Here is a 23,199-nt window from a genome sequence, read left to right on the forward strand (position 1 = left end):
TTCAAAAGACATCTGGCTTCACCTTAAACACCTAAGCGACATGTCAGAGCCGTGCGGTTTACACAACTTAGAGGAACAATGCTTAAAAACAAAATGATCCCCTTTCTTTTCGCTCCTCCATTCATCTTTCCTCACCTCCAGGGCGCTGTTGGTGCGTGGGGAGCGAGGAGGCTTGGGGGCGGTCTCACCGCAGCGGGGTGGGTGGTGGCTGCAGTGTTGCTTGGCAGCGTCCGGGTCACCCATCAGGAAGGTCAGCTGCCGGAGATAACCCTACACAGACACACAAATAGTTTCATGTATAAAAAGTTGAATGTACCAATGTGCTTTTAGATTTAAAGTTATATTTGAGGAATATAGGTCACTATTAGACGTAAAACCTACTTGAGAGTCGAGTTTAGTTTAGTAGTCACTGTTAATCTTCCAAATTTAGCTTTAATTAAAATAACAGCTATGCAGCTGGCTTAATCATTTATTTTTTTATTCAACCTTTATTTAACCAGGTGAGTTAATTGAGAACCAATTCTCATTTGCAATAACGACCTGGGCGAAAAGGCAACACAGGTGGCATGACAATATATAAAAGACAAAACAAAAAAACAGAGAGGACATACATAGAAACCTAGAGACAGAACAATACAATACAAAAATATGACAGCAGTGAACAACTTAAAAGCATTTTAAAAGCAAGTGCAGTGATGTTGAGTTATGGGGTGTATTATGCTCTGGTGGTTAGGACATTTAAATCAGAATAGATGTTTCAGTTTGCACTTGATTCAATTTTGCAGAGTAGTGACAAAATTTTAGTTTTTGTTCTCAACTTTTGACCTGCCTTTTATTGGGAAAATCTGCTACTTCAGATTTAATGTTCTGTTAAACTGCCCTAATCATTCATTTATAAGTGTTTGAAGGTTACGTAAAAACATCAGCAGCCGTTTATTTCTCAAACATAACCGACTATCATCATGTTGAGGTCTTCCTAACCTGCAAACTGTAGGGTAAACAAAATCACAGAATCAAAGAGAACCCTTGGGAGAAATCTGTCAGTTACAATACGTTTGTTATTCTAGTTCTGTTAGTGCAGAGACGTGCTTTGCTAGCAGGCACAGAACACAGAATACAGGAAGTTTAGTCTATGCATGTACTCTCACAAACACACACATATGAGGTTAGTGGAGGACAACTATCTCAAAGTGGCTCATGAATTCCTTTACCTTTGATTCTGGCATCAGGCCAAACATAAACAAGAAATCAAGACATTTAAAACCCTCAGCCTCAGGGTGTGTTATCAGAGACAGCAGCTGAGTGAGTGTGTGACATGTTCTCATATCTCACTTCTTTATCATATCTCTCTTTATTGCCCTTTTCGATCCTAAACTGAGTTTGAGACTCTGTGGAATGAATTTTGAGAAGAAAGACTTCAGTGATTAGATTTGACTAAGGGTGTCTTCATAGTGACTTTAAAATCTTCCGCTTGGAGGAAAGACTCTCCTCTGAGCCGGAGTGGGCAAGCCACCCTTTTCTGACTGTGCCCCATGGCCTCAGACTTGGAGGTGCTGATCCTCATCCCAGCTGCTTCACACTCGGCTGTAAACTGTCCCAGTGCGAGCTGGAGGTCACTGTACTATGACGCCAACAGAACCACATCGTCTGCAAAGAGCATTAATGGAATCCTAAGGTCAACGACCTGAACTCACTTGGCTGCAAAGGGCAGCTCTAGCGGAGTCCAACCCCAACTGGGAACGAATTCAACTTACTGCCGGCAATACAAACAAAACTCTGGCTCCGACAATACACAGATTGAATGGCCCGTAGCAACCGTTTTTGTTGTCTTAATAAACTCCATTCAATGTGAGCATACAGAGCAATTCACAGCAGACTTGACAGTTGCCACTCAAGGAAGCGAGAGTGCTGCAGGACAACTTTTGTGACCCTGCAGCATTAAGCACCAGTGAGAGGTGCTCTGAGATTGAGGTTGTGGATGCTGCCAGCACAAAACAAACAGCACTTAAGGACACAGGCCTTAAATCAGACTCAAGTCTGAGGCAGCATGTTATTAGAGGAGAGAGGGAAGGAAGCTCACAGCAGGAAAATGGACTCAGCTGAGGATATCAGACACTCAGCAAGATGTCCAGCTTTTTATTACAAGCCAGGCCAAAACTTCATAGGGGAGTCTGGAGCCTCAGAGAGTAAGGGAAGTCAGACAGCGAGGGCAAGGAAAACAAATCTTCAATGCCACTGGCTCCAAAAGAGAAGGAAGAGAGAATTACTCTCTGCTACCTCCTGTTTCCCTTAAACTCCACTGATCACATAGGAAAAGAAATCTTCTTCCATCTGTGACTTCTCTAACCTCACTCTCATTTCCCTTACACATCTCACATGTCTATTTCTTCCCCTGTTACCTTCTTTGTTATCCCTCTTTATCCCCTCTCCTCTCTTCCTAACAATCTAACTTTTTTCAGTAACATCTTCCTGACTCTGAATTATATAGCCAACCTTCATCTTAATCTTTAACCATCTACCCTTTCAAATCTTGACCTTGTTTCTGTAGATATTTTTCAAACACCTGGGTATCTTTTTTAGGATCACAGCATAGACAACTACAACCAGACAGGCAGAGCTGAAAATTAGACCCAAAGTCCTCCAGAATCTTGTCCCTGAATCAGGAGTAGCTTTTCTCTCTGGCCTCCTCCACAGCTGTGAAGCCTGAGTAACCTGACAGGGTCACGTCAACTCCTTAAAGTGCTTCTTAAGCTGCTCTAACACATCCGAGGGATTACCTGGTGTGAACATTTGCCTGAAAATGCTTGAAAGGAATAACTGCAGAAGTGTTGAAGGTAGGTTTTACGGAACCTATTGAACTTTTGTTCATTTATTTAATGAATACACACGTCACTGTGTATGAAAATATGCTGTTTCAGAGATTTTGTTTCACATGTTTTCTCCAGAGTAGCTCAATCTGCGCCAGAGGAAACCCATAATGCCCTAAAAATACACACATCACATATGTCCGCTAAACAAAGACGTCTGCTGTAAACTTTCATGTTAGGAAACCATTTCTAGTGATTTAAATTTTGACTGATGATGAGTTAAAGAACAGATGTCTTAAAACAAACACAGATGCACTAATGGGTTCTTACAACGCATGCAATAAACAGATGTTAACATAAGAAACGCAGTCAAGATAAACTGCATTATTTCATCGCAGGTGAGCATGACTCAGCATCTTTACCTCCCACTGAATGACAAGGATGTTTCTCTGCAGGGAGATTATGTGAACAAATCTTCAAATTCCAGGTAAGTCTTAGATATCTAGCTGTCAAAATTCTTTATGAGAGCTATTTCCTGAGATTAAAAAAGAGCTGCTCAGTTGTAATGACCTCTGAACCCTGTAGCAGTACGGATACTGGCCCTTTTCAAATTCTGCATCATATATTTCTACCTCATTTGTACTAACAGTTTTCTGACCAAGGTAACAGCTAAAATGATAAAACATAGCTTAGTGTAAACTCTCTGAGGTGAATATATTTGCCACACCCTGATAGGTTAAGATTTTTCATATTTGTCCACTGCAAAAACACACACCACCTTAAAGGAGAACCTTTTAGTGGGAGTTTTTCCTTAAAGGCATTGAGGGTCTAAAGACAAAGGATGTGCATACTATAGAGATTGTAAGGTGATATTAGATGTTGAAGGATTAGAATATGTCAAAGATCCTCCAATAAAGAGAGACTGTTTTTTTTAGCACATTCTATCAATTGCATTTCTTTGCTTACCTGCAGATGCATGTTTTAAATGTCCTGCATTCTGATGCAGACCACAGGCTGAACAAATTGCACGCTGGCCATATTGAGTTAATCCACTGAGTTATTCAGCTGCTCACGCTGAGTATGACATCACTACATTTCAGAAGTTCTCCTCAACTGACATCAGTCGCAGGGTCTTCAATTATTGAAAATGTTGAGTCTCAACTCACAGATCACCTGATCTAGTGTTAAATTTAACAATCAGCTCTGACAAATGAGCAAGAAAAGATGGATTCTGAAACATTCTTTACCACACTCTTGTTCTGGTATTTCTTATGTTTGGCCAAGCTCTCACACTTAAAATGCATGGATTTTTCATGCAATGGTTCCACTACATTTTCATACATACATTTCAACACTGGTACATTGGTGCACTTTCATTTAAATGGCTATTCTTGGTCTGCTCTCTGTGTCTTTATCACACAGAAAAGTGCTGGACAGTACTCACTGTGTTCCCAGGACTTTTTAATAAGACTGTACAGAAATTGGGAAAAAGGCTTTTAGGTATTCTGTACCCTCAGCCTGGAATTTATTGCAGAATGGCTTGAAACTCAAGGAGCTGGTGTCACTTCATGTTTTTAAATCTAAAATGAAAGACCTTGAAGTTGAATCTAGGATGTCGTTGTTTCTAGTATGTCTTGCTACAACTGCCTCCTAGGTAATTGTTCTTTCTGCGACAAATGTTGTGCTTGTAAAGTGTACTTTGGTTATCTCTGTGTCTATGTCTGTAACTTTGTGTTTCTTTGCTGCTAACTGTCTAGGTCTAACTGGCTAGGTCTCTCTTGAAAAGAGATCTCATATTTAACCTGGTTAAATAAAGGTTAAACAAAAAAAAAAATACTGTAGTGGAGCCATTTAAACTCTTTCATCCACTCTCTCTGAAAACTGAGAGCCTTCTTTACTGCTGGTACATCCACATTCACCACACCAGTTGGACGTCTTACTTCATAACTCTGAACTTTAACCTCAGATGAGAGTCTCAAACTAAACATGTGTGCAGTGCAAACATGAACTATGACTACATTTTCTGGTAATATGTTTAGCTGGATGCAAATGTGGAAACATTATGTAGCACAACACATAAATAATATAACACCCATAAAAACACGAGAGCACATAAATGAAGATGCCTTTCTATGAATCCATTGGCCTTGTGAATACACAAAGGGTCTTCTTCTATCACACTTTGGGATAAAAATGCAGAGAGTCTAGGACGACTTGTAGCTGAGTGGATGACAGTTAAAGTTATAGATAAAAGAAGAGTACAGTAAAGTATTTCTAACATTGCATAACACAAGAGACTGTCAAGAGACAAGACTGTCACCACCTCTTGGTGTGGACGTGATCCATCCTTGGAGCGCAGTAAAAATCTGTCATCAGAGGAAACAAGGCAACGGAGAATCCATTTTTTATCTAGTGTTAAGAACAAATCCAGATGCTGTTTCTGTAGCGCTCCGCCTAACCCCATCACGATACAGTCACACTGCCATTTCTGATCCTCAGGCTGCATGACTGATTGTTGGACAGCAAGTCCACAATGCAATGCTTCTTGCACTTGGGATGAAAACTTGGAGTAACCAAGGTAATACATTTTAGTTTTTTAGACTTATAAGTACATTAACTGCATTACTCTGAAACAATAACACACCTTTAACTAAACTAAACACAGAGTTAGAGTTCAAATGTTCAGGATTGATGTAAAGTTCTTATGATTCATAGAAGCTCTGCTCTGTGGGATTCCTGCCGTGATCCAAAGACAATAAAGTGAAGTGAGATGTCTTCAGAGAGAGGTTTGAGGTTACTGAACTCATCCTCTGTCCAAACAGTCATCAGTGTTTCCTCTGTAATCTTATGTAACACTGGTGCTTGGGGGGTAACAGAGGCTGTAGTTAGAGCAGGTTACAGGATTTCTAAGCATACTTTATAAAAACAAACAGTTGTTTTCCAAGGATTACAGGTTACACCTCTTTGTGTCTGTGATGAAAAGGAAACATGGTTGAATAGAGCCAATGGGCTTAAATATCTACTTGTGTGTTCCTTCCTCAGTGTGTTGAGAGTATGTGTGCATGGATGAGCAGGCAAGCATGTCTTTTTAGCATGACTAACTTCACATATGCTGGACAAAACACATGTGGCCAATAACCCAGGAACAGTTGTTTGAAATATCATGTGGCTATTGCATAAACCATCTTGTAATATAACATATCTTATTATACACACATGCAAAATAAAACATCTGGGGCTTTTAAGGCGTTCGGCTGTGAGTTTGACCTTTTAAATGTTTGTTTTATTGTCAAATTTAAAAGAAAGAAAACAAAAGTAACAGAGCGGGACGAAACGGATAAAACCAGACAGAAAACACTCACTTCAAAGGGCGTCTCAAAGCCCTCAATGATGCCTCCGACCATGAGAAGCCCGTCAGCGCTGATCCCCATGCCGTGGTACACCCAGTCCACACTCTCCAGCAGAGAGCAGTCCACGTACAGTGCCAGACGCTTGGCAGACACACTGATGGCCACATGGTGCCACTCTCCATCAGACAGACCACTGACTGGAAACCTGACACAGAGACACATGGGTAATGTTATCAATCAATCAATCAATCAATCAATCAATCAATCAATCAATCAATCAATCAATCAATCAATCAATCAATCAATCAATCAATCAATCAATCACTTTATTTATAAAGCGCTTTTCATAGAATGACATTGTAACACAAAGTGCTGTACATAAAAACAACTTAAAATAGCATAAATTAAAAAAGAAAGAAAGATATATAAAAAAAATAAAATAAAAAGACCCCCCATCGTAATCCCAACCCCAGCCTCGACTCCAAACCCACCCCACAATCCTAAGGTTAAGAACACAATATATGCAACAATATTAATAATAACAATGAAAATAAAATAAATAAATAAATAAATGAAAAATAAAGAAGAAGTTGCTGAATGAACTGAGGAAACACTCATGATATCTTAATGAGGAAACACTGGAGGTAAAATAAGATGTTAAAACTCAACACAGGAAATGAAAGTCACCAAACTAAAATTAATTTCTAAGATAATAAAACACTAAAATTTTAAACCATTTAAACAAAATAAGATACTATAATTAAAATAAATAAATAGTTTAAATAAATAAATAAATAAATAGATAAATAAAGTAAGGTGAAATAAAATTGTGATAAGAATAAAACTCAAAGCCAGATTCAAAACTTTATAACTTCTTTTAAATGATGAAATGCTTCATGCAGGTTTGGGGATGTAGATGAGGAGGACTGGTTAAATAAATGACTCAGGTCCATGTAGTTGGCCTAACAAAGTTTAGGGTGCCTAGAGTATAAAAGTTGATTCTCAGATGGCCTGTCAGAAATAAATAAACATGCAAACACTGCTGATCTCTCTCATGACAGCAAGGCTTGAGTATGCATACATTGGAAAAGAAAGACAATAAAATATTTAACATAACAGTACAAAGGTCTTATGGAGCGTCTGTGAGGAGAATGCTGATACCTTCGTATAAGCTAAAAAGCAAGTAGGCCAATCAGTGAGAAGCTTTAATGCCTACACCTGCTGCCATCAGGCATGTGTAAGATAAATTGCTAAACTAGATACTGCAAAAGTTCCCAGTTAGTGATATGTTTGTCTGGTAGAGAAAGCAGGGTGAGATTTTTCCATCAGAAAACATTGCTGACAGAGCTTTAGAGTCAAAGCTGAATTCAAGCATGCGTCAGTGGGGATGCAGAATAATTCCTGACAAGCTCCCTTAAACAAACTAATGACATATCATCACCCTCCTTTCAACAGTAGCCTGAAGGCTTGTGAGAAAGAAATCTGGCTTTAGCTGCTAAATGTTTGACACAAGCAAGTTATCCCCTGATGTTTTCTCCAGGTAAATGTTCAGAGAGTTTATGTTTGATTAAACAGATGGCTGGTGCTGTAAAAAAAAAAAGGGGGGGGATGAGAACTCGGATTGACTCGTATTTGTTTATTTTACAGCACAGACACTGCATAGTGCACAGCAACAATTGGTAATGCCCTCCTATGGACTACATCAAAGTTATCCTTCTAAAAAACTTTATAAAATCAATGCATTTGATGGACAGGTATGATCTTATTTTTCTTTAGCAGCTGGATAATTCAACCAAAGTTTTGGTTGGAGGGAGACATGTTGGATGAATGGCAGTGGATGTCTTAAGCTAGTGACCTTGAGCACAGATGAAGAGAGGGCTGAGTTTGAATAGAGTCTTTTGGCCTGGCTAAGTTTTCTTCTTTGCATCCTCTTGAGTCTTTTTGAGGTGATGATTTGCAGAGTTGCTTGTCATATTACTCAAATATATTACAGTTTGTTTCCTATGAAGCCATCAAAGGATTATTACAACTTTTTCATGCATACAGTAGTACTCCCTTACACCTCTAAAATTGCCCTTTAATATCTGAAATACCAATCAGTGGAGCTTTGAAACCCTATTTTCTTAAAAACTTGAAGTAACCATGTGCAAACAGTAGAAGGAGAATACAGTATCTAGGTGTGTCAATCTCTTGGCCCAGTTCTGTCTGCTGTCTGCAGTGATGTATTGCATCAAGCTCAGGTTCCTTAAGGGGAGAAACCTGCCAAAAGACTGCTAATAAATCATCCCACCAAAGAGACAGCCAAACACAGTCCAAACTCAAACAAACACACACACACACACACACACACACACACACACACACACACACACACACACACACACACACACACACACACACACACACACACACACACACACACACACACACACACACACACACACACGCTACAAAGAAATACACTTCCACAGAACTGTCCTTCAATTTGCTGACAGACTTGCAAAGAACTTTGCCAAGAAGCAGGAATGGGCATGAGAGGGCCTCAATTACCTGAGATGGATGTTGTAATCACATGCTGACAACTGGATTTTTTGGATAATGGGTAATGCTTAAAAGTCAAAAGCATGCCATTGTTTTTCTTGCTGGTACATTTGAACAATTCATAAATCAAAGCTTCTAAAATCTGCTGAAAGGCCTTCAAAGCTCTCAATAGACACATTTCTTTATTGTAAAAGGAAAAGAAAAGGGAGCTCACTCGTAGTGTCTTTGTTGTGTTCCTATGAAGATGACGGCGTAAGCGCTGATCCGCAGCTGCAGCATAATGTGGTTGTCCGGACTGAGCATGGTGAAGACGCTGTATTCATCCCTCTGAGGACTCCGTAGCTGCACCAGCAAACTGAACTCATCTGCAAATCTGAACACAAACGTGGAGACTCATCATTTAGCTCTACATCTTCTGAAGACATCCAGAATACATCCGGGTCTTTCTGTGGAGCGGGACTGTACAGTAAGCACCAGGGAGGACAAAGGTACTACTCATTAAGGCATCACACAATGAAATATACAGTTAAGTTACACAGGGATGATTTTATAAAACTTGCATTGAATAGACAAAACCGTACCCGTCAATGAGGAGCTGTTGAAGCGGGACAGCCAACGTGGAGTACTGTCCCACCTGCAGCACTGGACACCTGCTGGCATCTACAGTCATGGATGCGTTACTGCTGTTTGACACCTGAGACGACAGCTCCAGCAGAACATTCACCTCATCTGTGACGAGAGTTTAGAAAAGAACACAACTTGGCATAAATTCAAAAAGGCATAGAAAAGCAAACATGTATAACGTGCTCCCATGACCACAAGCTCCAGCTACACCCACAAGATGTTTAATAGAGCTGTGTGTTGGCAGGACTCTGATCTTAATACAGGGTTCAATATGTTGCTTAATTGTGAGCATGATGACAGACTGGGATTTTTACATCTAGATCATGAAAACTGTCATAGTAAAATAAAAATAAATCATTGTGCATGAGCTGCGTTTGAGATGAGATGAGATGAGATGAGATGAGATGAGATGAGATGAGATGAGATGAGATGAGATGAGATGAGATGAGATGAGATGAGATGAGATGAGATGAGATGAGATGAGATGAGATGAGATGAGATGAGATGAGATGAGATGAGTTGAGCTTTATTGATCCCCTATTGGGAGATATTCTTTTGTTCCAGCAGATTACAACAAGGGACAGTGAATACAACAATTGTTCTTAAATGGTTAAAAATATAATATAAAAAATAATAATAATAGTAATAATAAAGTTAAAATTAAAACTAAACGATAGAATAAAATAAAACCAAATGTAGGAAATATTACAGATTTATTCACACTTCATTCTTATGAATAGATAGTAAGGTAATTTATCAGATTCCCTGTGATATCTTACATAATAACACATATTTTTTATGCAATCTTGTGAAAGTAATAAACATTTGCTCATTAGTTAAAAAAGTCTTCACATTTAATTGTATATTTGTTTTATGTAAATGAGTATTACACCTCCTTTAAATTAATATTTAACAAAATGACCATTTCATGTGTAATTTATAGCATTTTGCAGTTCAAACTATTTTTTGTTACATAATGGGACATCGACTTCATTCAAGTCTCAGCATGTTTGCTGCATAAAAAACAAAAGGCTAAGGCCTCCTTTGTCTTGTAGTTAAAAAGAATTAACCTCCTGTTGAGGGTTGTATTTCCATCTTCCAGACTCCCCCCTACCCGTCACCCATTACTTACATATTGGCACATAAATATAGGAGTAATGGTCTTATACACTGAAATCCATCATCAGATTAAACCTTTGCTAACAAATCTCTGTCCCTTAGGAATCATTTGAACATATCTGCAGAGATTAGATAATTGCAACCTCAAAATTGATAAACCAACAAGCCCTGTTTACAAAGGTAGTAGTTAAATGTGACCCAGCAACACGCAGCTTCCACAGTTTGAATGATTGGGTGGCCCAACATTGATGGAGATCAACCAAGGGTGAGCTGACTCCTCAGCATCTTGTCTTTGTTTTAGTAGTTGTGATCTTTAGTGTAAATTCCCTGTCAGCCTTATGATCAGCCCCGCAGTGGCCCCTTGTCATAACTTCAAGCCCCCCACTTTGGGAATCACTGCATGCAGCCTTCATAAAATGAAGTTTTCATACTACAGCATGGCATTGAAGGCAACCATGTGCATCTAACTGTGTGGCAGCTTTTGGGGAAAGTCCTTTTCCTGTTACAACATGGCAACACCCCCAGTCAACCAGAAAAACCATAACAGTATTTCACTCAGACTTTACTTGGGCAGGCTGCCCAGGTACACTACCAGCTGCCAATGAATATTCAGGGACTATTTCAGCATTCATATTTCAAAATCTCATGGAAGCCCAAAACCACCAGATCCAAGGCTATTTAAGCAGTGCACTAAAGCCATAGATGTAGACCAGCATGCTCAATAATGAGGGTATGATGGATGTTCACGCACACATGTAGTGTATGTTCTGCAAAGTTAAAGATTAGAGAGTATGAGTAGTGACCATCTGAGCAACCACACCAAACATTCTTTAGCAGGCACCCCAAAAATAACATTACATGCTGAGAACAGGAACTTGTAAAAAATCTAGCACACTGAACAGAGCACTGATGGAGATACTGTGAAGTGGAAACCACCTACAGGGCAGCTGCCTTTCTAAGCTGCAAAGGACTCCTACATTTAACCCTTTATTATAGTATTTCCCTTCGTTTTCAAGTACCGGACATCATTTCAACTCTCACTAACCGGCTCTTTGCATCATTAGATGCAGGTTATGACGGTGTTAAATGTTAATATCATGGGAGCAGGTAAAGCGCCGTGCGTCATGCCCTCCCCACAGGTGGGTTTTCTAGTAAATTCTCCAGAGGGTTATAAACAGAGCCATTCATCATAGAGCATGAGTCACCACTCAAAGGCTGGTACAGTCGGGTATTGATCACACTCTAACCTGGGAGCTGAGATCATTCCTGCCTTAAATATCTGTAGCATTACGTCAGAGATGGAGCTGAGACTCATCAGGCTAAGAGAAGATTCCTTCCAGTAAATTGGAGGAGAAAACAATCCATTTGATTTAAGAGCAGTAATGTCAGAGTGATGCACATGATCAGCAGGGTTTCAGTTTTAATAGCAGCCCTGAAACATGAGCCCCTGGATTTAATCACTGTGAACATGCCCCCTCACGCCTCAGGACTGCTGCCTTATATATATGAGATTGATTGAGAAGATTAAACCTCACTACTGCAGCATGTTATTGAATGAACCATTGTTTGTCAGCTCCTTTGTGACACTTTCTCCCTTTACAGTCTTCCTGACAGCAGTGCCAGACGAATCACAGGTCCGCAGAGAGCCGAGCGGTCACACTCTGCTGCCTCCAGGAATGGCACTAAGGAAACATATCTGGTGTCTGAGCACTAAAAACTGCAGCATACCAACTGTTCAGGAATCCTCCAAGATATATGGACGAGAAGCACTTAGAGGAGAGGAGAAATTATTTTAATAATGGGTTTCTTTGTACTTTAACCTGAAGGTAACAGCCCTAAGGGGTGTGAGGTCAAACAGTTTGCTAAGCAGCAAAACAAGACACTCTTAAAGGCACAATTATAAATAAATGAGACTGCTGTTATTCATTTTCATCTTCGAGGAACCCAGATGACGGACATAACATCTGCTCAGTCGATTTTCAGACATCAATCTCACAAAATTTGCTGATTTGATGCTTTTTATACAGACATGCAGACTGACTCCACTTAATTCTGGCTCGGCTGCTGGGGAGGTTTCATTTTAAGGATGAAATATGCTCCAAGTATGAGGGGAAAAACGATGACATTATCAGGGGGGGATTTCTGTATTTGAGTTTAACTAGAGGCAACTCTCCTTATAGGAGGTTTCAGATACTTAAGGTTTGGAATCTAGAAGGTTTGGCTATTTACCAATCAAGTGAGATCTATAGGAGGATGCTATCTTAGGTTTGGCAATATGACTAACATTTTTCATTACAGAATATGCTATTGTATTTCATTTTTTATGGTTTGAGAGATAGGACAGTGGACACAGTAACAATGGGAAGGATTGAGTGGAGGATGACATGCAGGCAAAGGAACACAGGTTGGAATCCAACCCCAGGACTACATTTTGCAGCACATGATTTAACTGCTAACGCCAAGAATGACATTTTGTTTCATCCTGCTATTGTTTAGTCATTCAATTAAAAAATGGTTTAAAAATAATATTGAAAAAAACACGCTGAACTCCCTGCCAGTATATAACAACTGGGTGTTGAACAGACTGTATAAATAATGGACGTAGTATCCGTGACATCACCCGTCTGTTTATGAAGTGCTGTTTTGAGGCCAATCGTCGGCGGCAGCCATATTGCTGCTGCTGCAGTATGTGACTTAAACAGGCGGGCCTTGAGCCTCCTAGCCAACAGCTACCGTGTTCCCGCCTGTCAATCAAGTCAGCTGTGCCTCTCATTGGAAGACTTGCAATCTCGGTATCTTTGAAATTACCGTGTTAGAAAAAAATTCCCCCCTGTACAGTGTGTGCCAATCAAGAAATGAGCTAACCAGACTACAGTCCTCTTTTGAACCAGGCTGTAAACATGTTTATTTCTGCTGTAAAGATCATCTTTTTTGAATTGGTGTGTGTGATTTCCTCAATGACCGGCAGTTTGTAGCACTTCCGCATTGGACTCATATTTTTAGACTGGAGGTTGCCGCTCGGTGTTGAATCCTGATTGAGAGTACAATAGAAACAAAACATAACAACAGCGCTCACTGTCCTTAAAGGTTTAAAAATAACCATCTGGTTTATTAATCCAGTTTAGTTTGAGCATTGGTCTTTGTTAAGTCTGTATATCCTGCTAGCTGCTGCTCCTGCATTGCTCTCCGCGTACAATTACACAGCAAATCAAACAAAAGCTCAGAGATTCTGTTGATAAAACCCTGATCCATACTGACCTTCTCAACTGATGGATCAAACTGTCAACCTTTAGGAAGTCAGCCATAAATAAGGTATATTCTAGATCAGTAATGGCTACATGTAATAAAACACAAACTGTGCAATCAAAGGACACATACTTATATCAACAATCTTCCTACTAATGATGCAAGTAACGTTGAATCATTTGAAAACCACCTGTATGATTAGGATAAATCAGCTACTGCATAAAGCATAAGAAATCAGTAGAGTTCAAGCATGAAGCTCCATCAGTGGTGAGTTTCCAGATTTGTGTTTGATCAACTAAACAGACACAAAGTGAAAAAGTTCATCACAAGTTCTCAAACCCAAGACCCAAAGTACATACTAAATATTTAAGATATTTATTGGACTGACAAAGATTAACTTTAAAATAAAGCATTAGTACTTGATTATTTCTGTGAAAAAGAAATCTCCAAAGGAAACATCAATTTTAATCAGAACATTCAAAGAAGAACTCTGTAATTAAACCTCAGCCACAACCCTGATAATACCACTCTGTTTATGTTCCAGCAAACCAAACTGATCAGTCTGAGGTACTGTTTGTTTATATCTGCCTCAGATGTCTTTTCTCTACAGTGAATAAGAACTTTCCTCATTTTTTACTCTTTGTTTGGACCCAAAAACTACTCAAGCTTCTAACAATTTACAAATTGCAGTGAAGCATAATAACAACATTAACATCAATCACACAGTGCAGACTCCACTGTCTGTCAAGAAGCAAGTGTGTGAGATTGTTGATGGTACAACATCTAAATGAGCGGTAATTTATAGCCGCAGGAACTGGAAAATGTTCTCACACACCAATGCTGATGGTCTCCATTAAGGCTCACTCGTTCTGGAGAATTCATGAAGGAACATTTCATGCACCAACACTGTGCCCTCAAGGAAAGTTAGGAACATACTCATGTCCTTTTTCCCAACACTATAATCAAAGGATCAAGTCATTACAAAGGGGGGGCTGCCAGTCATGCCTGTTCTGTTTCCGGCAAAAGTAAAACAGATGTGAGAGTCCTACAAAGCGGAGGGAACGTGTGAACAGTGAGGTTTCAGGGTAAGATTAGTCTTTGGATTATAAGGCTTCCTCCTTTTGAACCCACGCAGACTAAATGTTTTACACTAAGAGAAGAAGCACTTGATAGTTTCTTCTTATTTTACATTAGCTGTGTGGAATCATTTAAAACCTGTAATAATAATATCACCATATGTTGCATGGGTAACTGTTTCTATGTGAAAGAAACAGAATGAGCACAAGCCAAATCCATTAACTCAGAGAGATGAGCATAACAGAGCATAATGCAAGAGGGAGAAGATACTGAAAATCACAAACAGCTGTGTAGGATTTCTTCAAATTCCCCAATCATTGTACAGCATACCGTCTTTATCATCACGGCGTGTCCTGATCCTCTCCATAAATCTCTGCAGTCATCATCTGATGAGGCAAAGTGATAATCTGTGCATCAAATAATCCACCATTGTCATGCAAAAGAATACAAAAGCCCCAGGAAAGAAACACGAACAGACAATAAAAGGCCTTGGCTTTTCTGTGTTTACTCTGCTTCAATGGCTACTGCACAGATCGAAGTTGATTCACTGGAGAGATTAACGCTTTGTGACTCTTCAGTTGGTGATGACAATGGATAAAAATGTTTGGATGAGAATGAAAACCTTTGTCCTTATTGTTTATCATCCAGAAATGTATATGCTTGTAGTTTCAACACAAGCAGAGTTAACAATCTGGGAATCGCTCTTTGACAGGCTGATCGTTTGTAACTCATCTGTGATCTTTTTCAAAGTGGTTTTATGTTTATGAGGAACACATATGGTTCTCATGCATTCTGCAGTGCAAAACTGAATGATATCTATCTTTCTTCATGATTTCTACACATGTCAAACCATGTGTCCATGGTTTTCTGTTTGCAAGTTGGCAAACATGCAGAGATGTCTTTGTTCTTTTTTACCATCAAGAAATCATTTAGATGTGAATGCAGTAAAGAGCTCATGTACACAGCCACTTTGAAGACATCCTTGGGTTTTGGTTAAATTTATGAAGCCTGGAGTCAGACATGTGTGTTCACATTTTGACAGAATGGTTAATAATCATTGTGGTGCCTTTTCTCTGGTTGTTTTGGTATCTGTCGACCAATGAAGGCTGTGTCCTGGAGCAAAAACTGCTTTATCATTAATTCTACTTTAATGGGACCTTCATTTCCTAAATATAGGCCTTAAAATAGAAATTATAGGCAATAAATCAAGTTTGAAGTAAGTTCAATATCTGGAAGACTTTCATACAAAACAGCTTTTTTTATTTTATTGTCAGTTGCGATTAATTTCCTGCCGGGCTGTTGAAGAGGATACAGATTTATCCACCAAGACGAGAAAGATCCTCTTTTTCTATCATGTACACTAACAGTCAAAAGTTTGGACACACCTTCTCATTAAATGATTTTTATTTATTTTAATTATTTTAAACATTAATACTTAAGAGCTTCAAAACTATGAAATAATCTGGTTTTGCCATAATCTGGATTACAACAGTAGTCAAATAGGGCTATCCATTGTGTACTAACCCTACCTCTGAACAATACAACTGATGGTCTCAAACACATTAAGAAGGCAAGTCATTCTACAAATGAACTCTTGACAAGGCTCATGTTAATTAGAAACCAGTCCAGGAGACCACTTCATGAAGCAGACTGAGAGAATACCAAGAGTGTGCAAAGCTGTCATGAAGGAAAAAGGGGGCTACTTTACAGAATCTAAAATATAAAACATATTCTGCTTTGTTTAACACTTTTTTGTTCATTAAATAATTCCATATATGTTCTTTCATAGTTTTGATGTATTTGGTATTAATCTACAATGTTTCAAATCATTAAAATAAATACAAACCCTTGAATGAGTTGGTGTGTCCAAACTATTGATTGGTAGTGTATATAGGAGGGTTTACGCTCTCTGTAACCCTGCTAACCAACTCTCTCTCACTTTTCAGAAACAAATATTCATCGTATCCATATGATATTGCCATCTGAGCGATGATTTAGACAATCTGTCATTGCTTTCTGCCCCTTGAGTCTGATAACCTTCAGCACCTTGCACATGCTCAGCAGGTGACCAGAGAGAGAGAGAGAGAGCGCTCCAACAGCACATGTAGTAACTAAAGTGTGACATCTCATACTGCTGTTTTTAAAGTTTTATGCAGCTGGTAGCTACGCATGTCATTCTGCACTCTCGTAGTTTCTGACCACGCACAGGATCACCTGATATGATAACGTGATAATGAGTGAGATAAGAAGATAAGAAAGCTGTAGGTGCAGTGTGTTTATGCAAGTTTAGAAAAGTTGAAGAATAAAGCACAATGAATGTATAAACTAATGTTTCATTAGAATTAATCGACAGGTGACGGGTGTAAGTTCCCCTTTCTCCCTTCGTTCTGTGGGAAGCAGTGATAATAACTCTTGGTTTATGAAACACAACAAAACCTGATACATCCATTTAGTCTTGGAGATTTGCTATCAATGTGTGAGGTTCAGAGCTAGACTGTGTATCAATTCCTTTTCCACAGGGTCCTCTTGTTTCATTCTGTAATATCAGAATTCACATTGGACTGAAAATGCGCTCTTAGGAATTCAGATCTGTGATTTATTTAGATATACGGCCTGAACAGATGTATACACATATCCTATATTCACAGGAGATTAATGGAAAAAAGTCAGATATATCCAGTGACTAATAAAAAAGCAGCATCAGTTTGTAGTCTGGCAGTGCTGCTGCATATTTGTTTGTTTTCGGATGTGGCCCGCCGTGAAATGAGAATACTAGCTGCTGGCTACAAACAGCATCCATCGAACAATTTCCCAGTAACCCCACCACATAAATCATCAATAGGCCGTGCTCATTTAATTAACCTCAAGAAAAGAATACGCTCTTACAGCGCTGTCACACGGTCTTTGATAAAAATCACTCTGACAGCGATGAAAAATGAGTAATGGAAGTGCTCAACATATGGAGTGATTTAAAAGCAGGAAGGCTCTGAGCATGTTCTGCATCTTCAGGGGTGAAAACCTCAGACATTCAAATATTCTCACTCCGCAGAGATGAAGCTTCAGAGTGAACATGAAAACAGGAGTTTATTTGAAACTGACTTTAACTCTGGAGCTGAGTGAGGCCAAAAAGAAAATCCTCACACTCCTCTACAGTCCACATTCCCAAAGCACTTACCCTTGGACACACCTCTAATGATTGAACTAATTTCTTTTGGCTCAGACATCAGTGGAGCATGTAAAGAGCTTATAGACTTTATGGCAGACTGTTACAGTGGGTACCAAAGCTCAGGTTCACCGTGAGCCAACAATAGAGAATGGCATGAGGCCAGAGTAAAGCCAGTCTACAATTCCTCTATTTTTGTAACTCTCTGGAGTTGCAGCAATTATGGGGCCTGGCTGATTCCCAGGCTCTGAGTCGGTCCAATGCGGGTAATTTGAAAAGGAGGAAAAACTGGCCTGCAGGAGAAAGAAGGTGCCAGGTCCAGCCTCTGATAAAAGAGTCAAACTAATCTACCAACAGTCAGATGGAACCGGCCAAAGGCATCGTACACAGGCTGCCATTTAAACCTCCAGATGACAACTCAGTTTAAAATCCATCCTCTAATATTCAGAAACTTTTAGTGTATTAGCTGTGGCCTGTGACAAATATGCTTTTATTGCATGATTGTTAGTTTTCTTGCAAGTTAACATAAGCATTATTATTCATTGTGAATGATAAACATTAGCATTTTCTGCTGGCATTTAAAGATGATGCATAGAATGACTGCAGCACCTGATTAAGGCCTTCTGCTATGAAACTTTGAAAGTAATTTCCTTATCACCCAAACAGTCCTTTAACAATGCCAGAGCCGACACTGTGTTCTGTTTCATTTTTTGTCTGCCTTCTTAAATTTGGTCTCTTCTCTTTCATTCAGCTCTCTCTGTTTTTTTAATCAGCCTCACTTATTTCTTCCTTTCTTGTTCCTTCTTTTCTCTCCTTCTGGTCAGCAATTAATCACCAATCTAAAATGTTGTCTCCAAATGAACTAAGAGTAGTATGACAAATGTCCTAAAAATAATGTCCTAGTGATTTAGAATACTAATAAAAAACTAATGTTTTGCCACAGTGTCAACAGGCAGTGGTAAAATGGACAGACTCATTTCTGTGGATTGACTTGCTAACTCAATTTTGCTGTTGAGAATTAAATCAGTGTTGTTATGGAGCTCCAACCAATCAGAATCTAGTCTTTAACATATCTGGGTATAAACAGAAAACATACAAAGGTATGGAAATGAAGATAGGAATGTTCCAAAACCACAGTTTGAGAGTGTTCTCTCTTTTTTATTATCGTTTTTTCAAGCAACCATAGTATACATTTACCCAGCTAGTGTTTGGGACATGCATCATGGACAGTAGTGCATTAAAGACTTAAAGTAGGAGTGAGAGCTGAAATGAGCAGCCCTCCAGCTGTTACTTTTGGCATCATGACAAGGCCACCACGTTTAGAGCGGTGCAGTTATCTGGAAAACAGACGGTTGTTGCACATCCTCTGATGCTCTATAAAAATATGAATTGCAAAGCCTTGCAGTATAAGAATCTTATTTATCACACATATCCACACATCAGAGTTCCTCCAGAGGATTCAGGAGCTGTTAAGGTGCTCAGGCAGCTGTTTCAGTCACTGAAGGTCACACATGGCATGCAGGGGTCACTGAGGGTCAACGATACAGGACACAAACTCTGCACGTTCTCCCGTTTTTGACCACAGCGTCTTTACGGCACGCTGACTTTGTGAGCCAATCAGGGGGGCACGTTTCCTCCTCAAACACTGACAGGCACGTTTCTACAGTTTATAGTTTTTTTACCCTGCAGTGGGCACCGTGACAAACCTCAAGGGAGACAGAGGAAACTGAGCTAGTGGAGTTTATTAACTTAGGTGTTTACAGTACTGTGTAGGAGCAGACAGTGGGCTTTTAAAGGGTTAAAAGGGCACAGGTGGAGAGTTTGACTGACGCTTTCACTGAACCGGCTATTGTGTGATACCTGTCAGTTGTTTACACAGCCTGATTTACTGCTGCAGAAAGTTCAGCCTTTAGAGGCCTTGCAGCTAAATACCAGAGGCCGACAAGTATGAACATCAAAGGTGATGTTCAATGTCATGTTCAATTTATCTCTAGTATTGGAATTAAAAAACAATGAAAGTTAAAAGAAATATAGAAAAGCTTAACTGTTCTGAAAACGGTATGAAGCCTTCTGCTGTGGACACACCCAGTTAAGGTTAATGTTGGATTTAAATGTTATTAGAGATGAATATATTGATTTTTCTTTGCTCATTAATTGTAATGTATTATTTTGGGGTGAAATCTAATTATTTAGTCGATCCCATCCAGTCGGGGAGCTAAAACAGTCTAAGAGCATTCTGCAGATATCAGTCTGTCATTTCCAAGAAGCAAACAGCAGGACAAGACAAATTGGTGTGAACACTTTGGTCCACTCTTTCTACTCCAGAAAAATACATATGAAAGTGGATCTATGGCATACCTATGTGAAGTCTGTTAAATTTGTTCTGCTGCAGAAAACAGAAATGAAAATTATGAATCATTGCTAAGAAGATTATAAAACTGTTTCAATTTACATGCATGAAATGTGAAAGAAGTGCCTTATACACAAGAACTCAAAGTGAATTATTAGCTAACAATCAACTCCAAAGTTTCACACAACGGTTTTCTGTAAACATGCTCAGACAAACTCACTGTAAGCTACTTTGGCAGCATTCAACTTTAACAAAGTAATAATTTCACAGAGAAGAAATGAACAACTCAAGAGTGACATTTTCTTATCAGGAGTTGGAGATCAAACCAGAGGTGGGCTACATTCATGTGGGCACAGACTGTTAACAATGCATGTTTTTCTTGAGTGCTGGATGTGTTTTGTAAAAACGAAAGCCAAACAACTTCTCCAACTTTGTGTGTGTGACCTTTTTCTAACGTTATGTTTGGTATCTCACTGTGATATTACTCGTGCAGCTCAAAGAAAGCACTTCTTTGTCCGAGGAGAGCCACTGGTTTATGATGGCTGGTTCAGCAGTGATAACCACCGGGCCTGATAAGACATCCTCCTCCCAATCTAAAACAAACCCCGCCTGCACACCATGGCCTCCTGCTCTGGCGGACCTCCAGCAGCTGCAATCAGGCCGAGTGGAGCCGGCCGCTACGCCGTCCTGCAGAGGGATCACATTACTCTAATAGTCTGAGACGGACCAATTGATAGGTCCGTTAATGTTCTGGTACAATTACCTAGCTCTGCTATGCCACAGAGAGGCAGCCCCAACAGGCAGAAGATTAAAGACTTCCACCTGCCCTTGTGAAAACAAAGGGGGGAATCACCGGGCCAGACAAGCAGGAAATGAGAGATGGAAAGTTGGGTGAAGACAGGAAAGAAGAAACTCCATGTTCCTAAACATCTCAATCAGTTAGCCATCAACAAAGCTTTAGTGATGAGCACACCTTCGACCACATTAAGCTTCACAGTGACCACAGAATGTGAAACGCTCACAGATGCAGCGCTCTAATGGAAATACCTTCTGTCAGTACAATCTCAGACTCCTGTCTTTATGAGCACTATTAGAGGTCAAGAGATCCGATGATCGGATACTATTTCAAGAGGTGTCCCATACTGAGGGGATCCCTGAGCTTAAGTGAAATCTGTGCGTGTGTGAAGGAGGGCTTGTTAACTGGAGCCTGCAGCCTTATTCAGGGCACGGAGGGATTTCAGAGGACAGAATGGATATAACAGCTTTACTGTTAGTTATGTGTTACAAAGCTCAGTGACCAGCTCAGAGCACGGAGGATATTAACCTTCATCTTCAACCTCTCCTCATCTGAACAATAAGGACGTATGTACCTTCCTAAGGGGGAATTACAGGACCATAAAGCGTGTTAAGGAGGAATGATGTCGGGCAGGTAAAGTAAGAGGAACAGGAGGAATCTGATTGAAACCAGAATCGAGCAGTAGCGAGGAAAAGACCTTCAGCATGTGCGCTATAATATTTTTTTTTAATGGAAACTTCTGGAACCAGTAAATCCTGATTACGTCTGCTTTACACCAGCCTACTCCCACTAATAAAACATGCTTCATGATACATGCCCACATAATATTTGTTTTCAAGGTAAAATAAACCTCAACATGGGTTCTGTCCTTGCAGGATGGACCATTACGACCACAGGACTGATTCTCTTCCTGCGTGTACTCAGAATGGTTATCCTCAGCAACTAATCACTCAGTTGAAAGCAGCATAAAAACTTCCTGTGCTGGTTTTCCCTCACTTAACTGCTGTTGTAATCCTTTCAAAGAGGGCATTAAGAACAGTGGAGCCAGTCATCAGTGGCCTAAATTAAACATTATGGTGGCATAAAGAGAGGAAGAGTCCCGATGTGGTACTTTGTGGTTAAAGCGGCATTACTTCTGCAGGTTTATGTATTAAATGTAAAAACTATTGAAAATGCCATTATTAAATCAATCTGAATGATTCATTTTCTTGGTGGACTTCCCCTCAAGAATCATCATCATTCAGTGCAATAGATTTCTTTACTACTTTTTAACCATCATGAAATGTTCCCCAGAGAAACTTCAGAGGATAAGTGTTTGGTTTCTGTCATGCTTGTGGTCTGTCTCAGGGAATGGAAAGAGTCATTTGGTCGATCCATCACTTTGGTCCAGACTGAAATATTTGAAAGATGATTAGACGGCCGTTAAATTCATCCTCATGTTAATTTTTTGTCTTTTAGTTTTAAAAACTGTAAACCAAATTTTGAGCAGAATAAAATAGTTTGATGTGCAAAAGAAATGCAGCGATTTTATTTATATTTTTACATAATACCAGTCAAAAGTTTGGAGACACCTTCTCATTCAAGGGTTTGTATTTATTTTAATTATTTGTAAGACTGTAGATTAATACTGAAGACATCAAAACTATGAAAGAACATATATGGAATTATTTAATGAACAAAAAAGTGTTAAACAAAGCAGAATATGTTTTATATTTTAGATTCTGTAAAGTAGCCCCCTTTTTCCTTCATGGCAGCTTTGCACACTCTTGGTATTCTCTCAGTCTGCTTCATGAAGTGGTCTCCTGGAATGGTTTCTAATTAACATGAGCCTTGTCAAGAGTTCATTGTAGAATGACTTGCCTTCTTAATGTGTTTGAGACCATCAGTTGTGTTGTTCAGAGGTAGGGTTAGTACACAATGGATAGCACTATTTGACTACTGTTGTAATCCAGATTATGGCAAAACCAGATAATTCCATAGTTTTGAAGCTCTTAAGTATTAATGTACAATGTTGAAAATAATTAAAATAAATAAAACACATTGAATGAGAAGGTGTGTCCAAACTTTTTATAACTCATGCTCTCTAAGAACTCTACTCTAGCCAGTTTGGTTCAATTGAGGATCTT

The 23,199-nt window shown here is 39.4% G+C and overlaps 1 protein-coding gene across 1 annotated transcript in view; it reads right to left on the reverse strand.

Annotated features, from left to right (window-relative positions):
* si:ch211-196i2.1 (collagen alpha-1(I) chain) overlaps positions 1 to 23,199 on the reverse strand; it is a 109,170-nt gene that overhangs the window by 69,272 nt on the left and 16,699 nt on the right. Inside the window, exons 3-6 of the mRNA XM_034709677.1 lie at positions 9,280 to 9,427; positions 8,913 to 9,071; positions 6,170 to 6,362; positions 136 to 270 (exon numbers count right to left, since the gene is read on the reverse strand). Of these exons, the coding sequence (XP_034565568.1) occupies positions 136 to 270; positions 6,170 to 6,362; positions 8,913 to 9,071; positions 9,280 to 9,427 (635 nt within the window). The remainder of the gene's footprint in view (positions 1 to 135; positions 271 to 6,169; positions 6,363 to 8,912; positions 9,072 to 9,279; positions 9,428 to 23,199) is intronic.

The sequence above is a fragment of the Notolabrus celidotus genome, chromosome 19 (assembly GCF_009762535.1).
Source record: "Notolabrus celidotus isolate fNotCel1 chromosome 19, fNotCel1.pri, whole genome shotgun sequence".
In the NCBI taxonomy this organism is placed as follows: domain Eukaryota; kingdom Metazoa; phylum Chordata; class Actinopteri; order Labriformes; family Labridae; genus Notolabrus; species Notolabrus celidotus.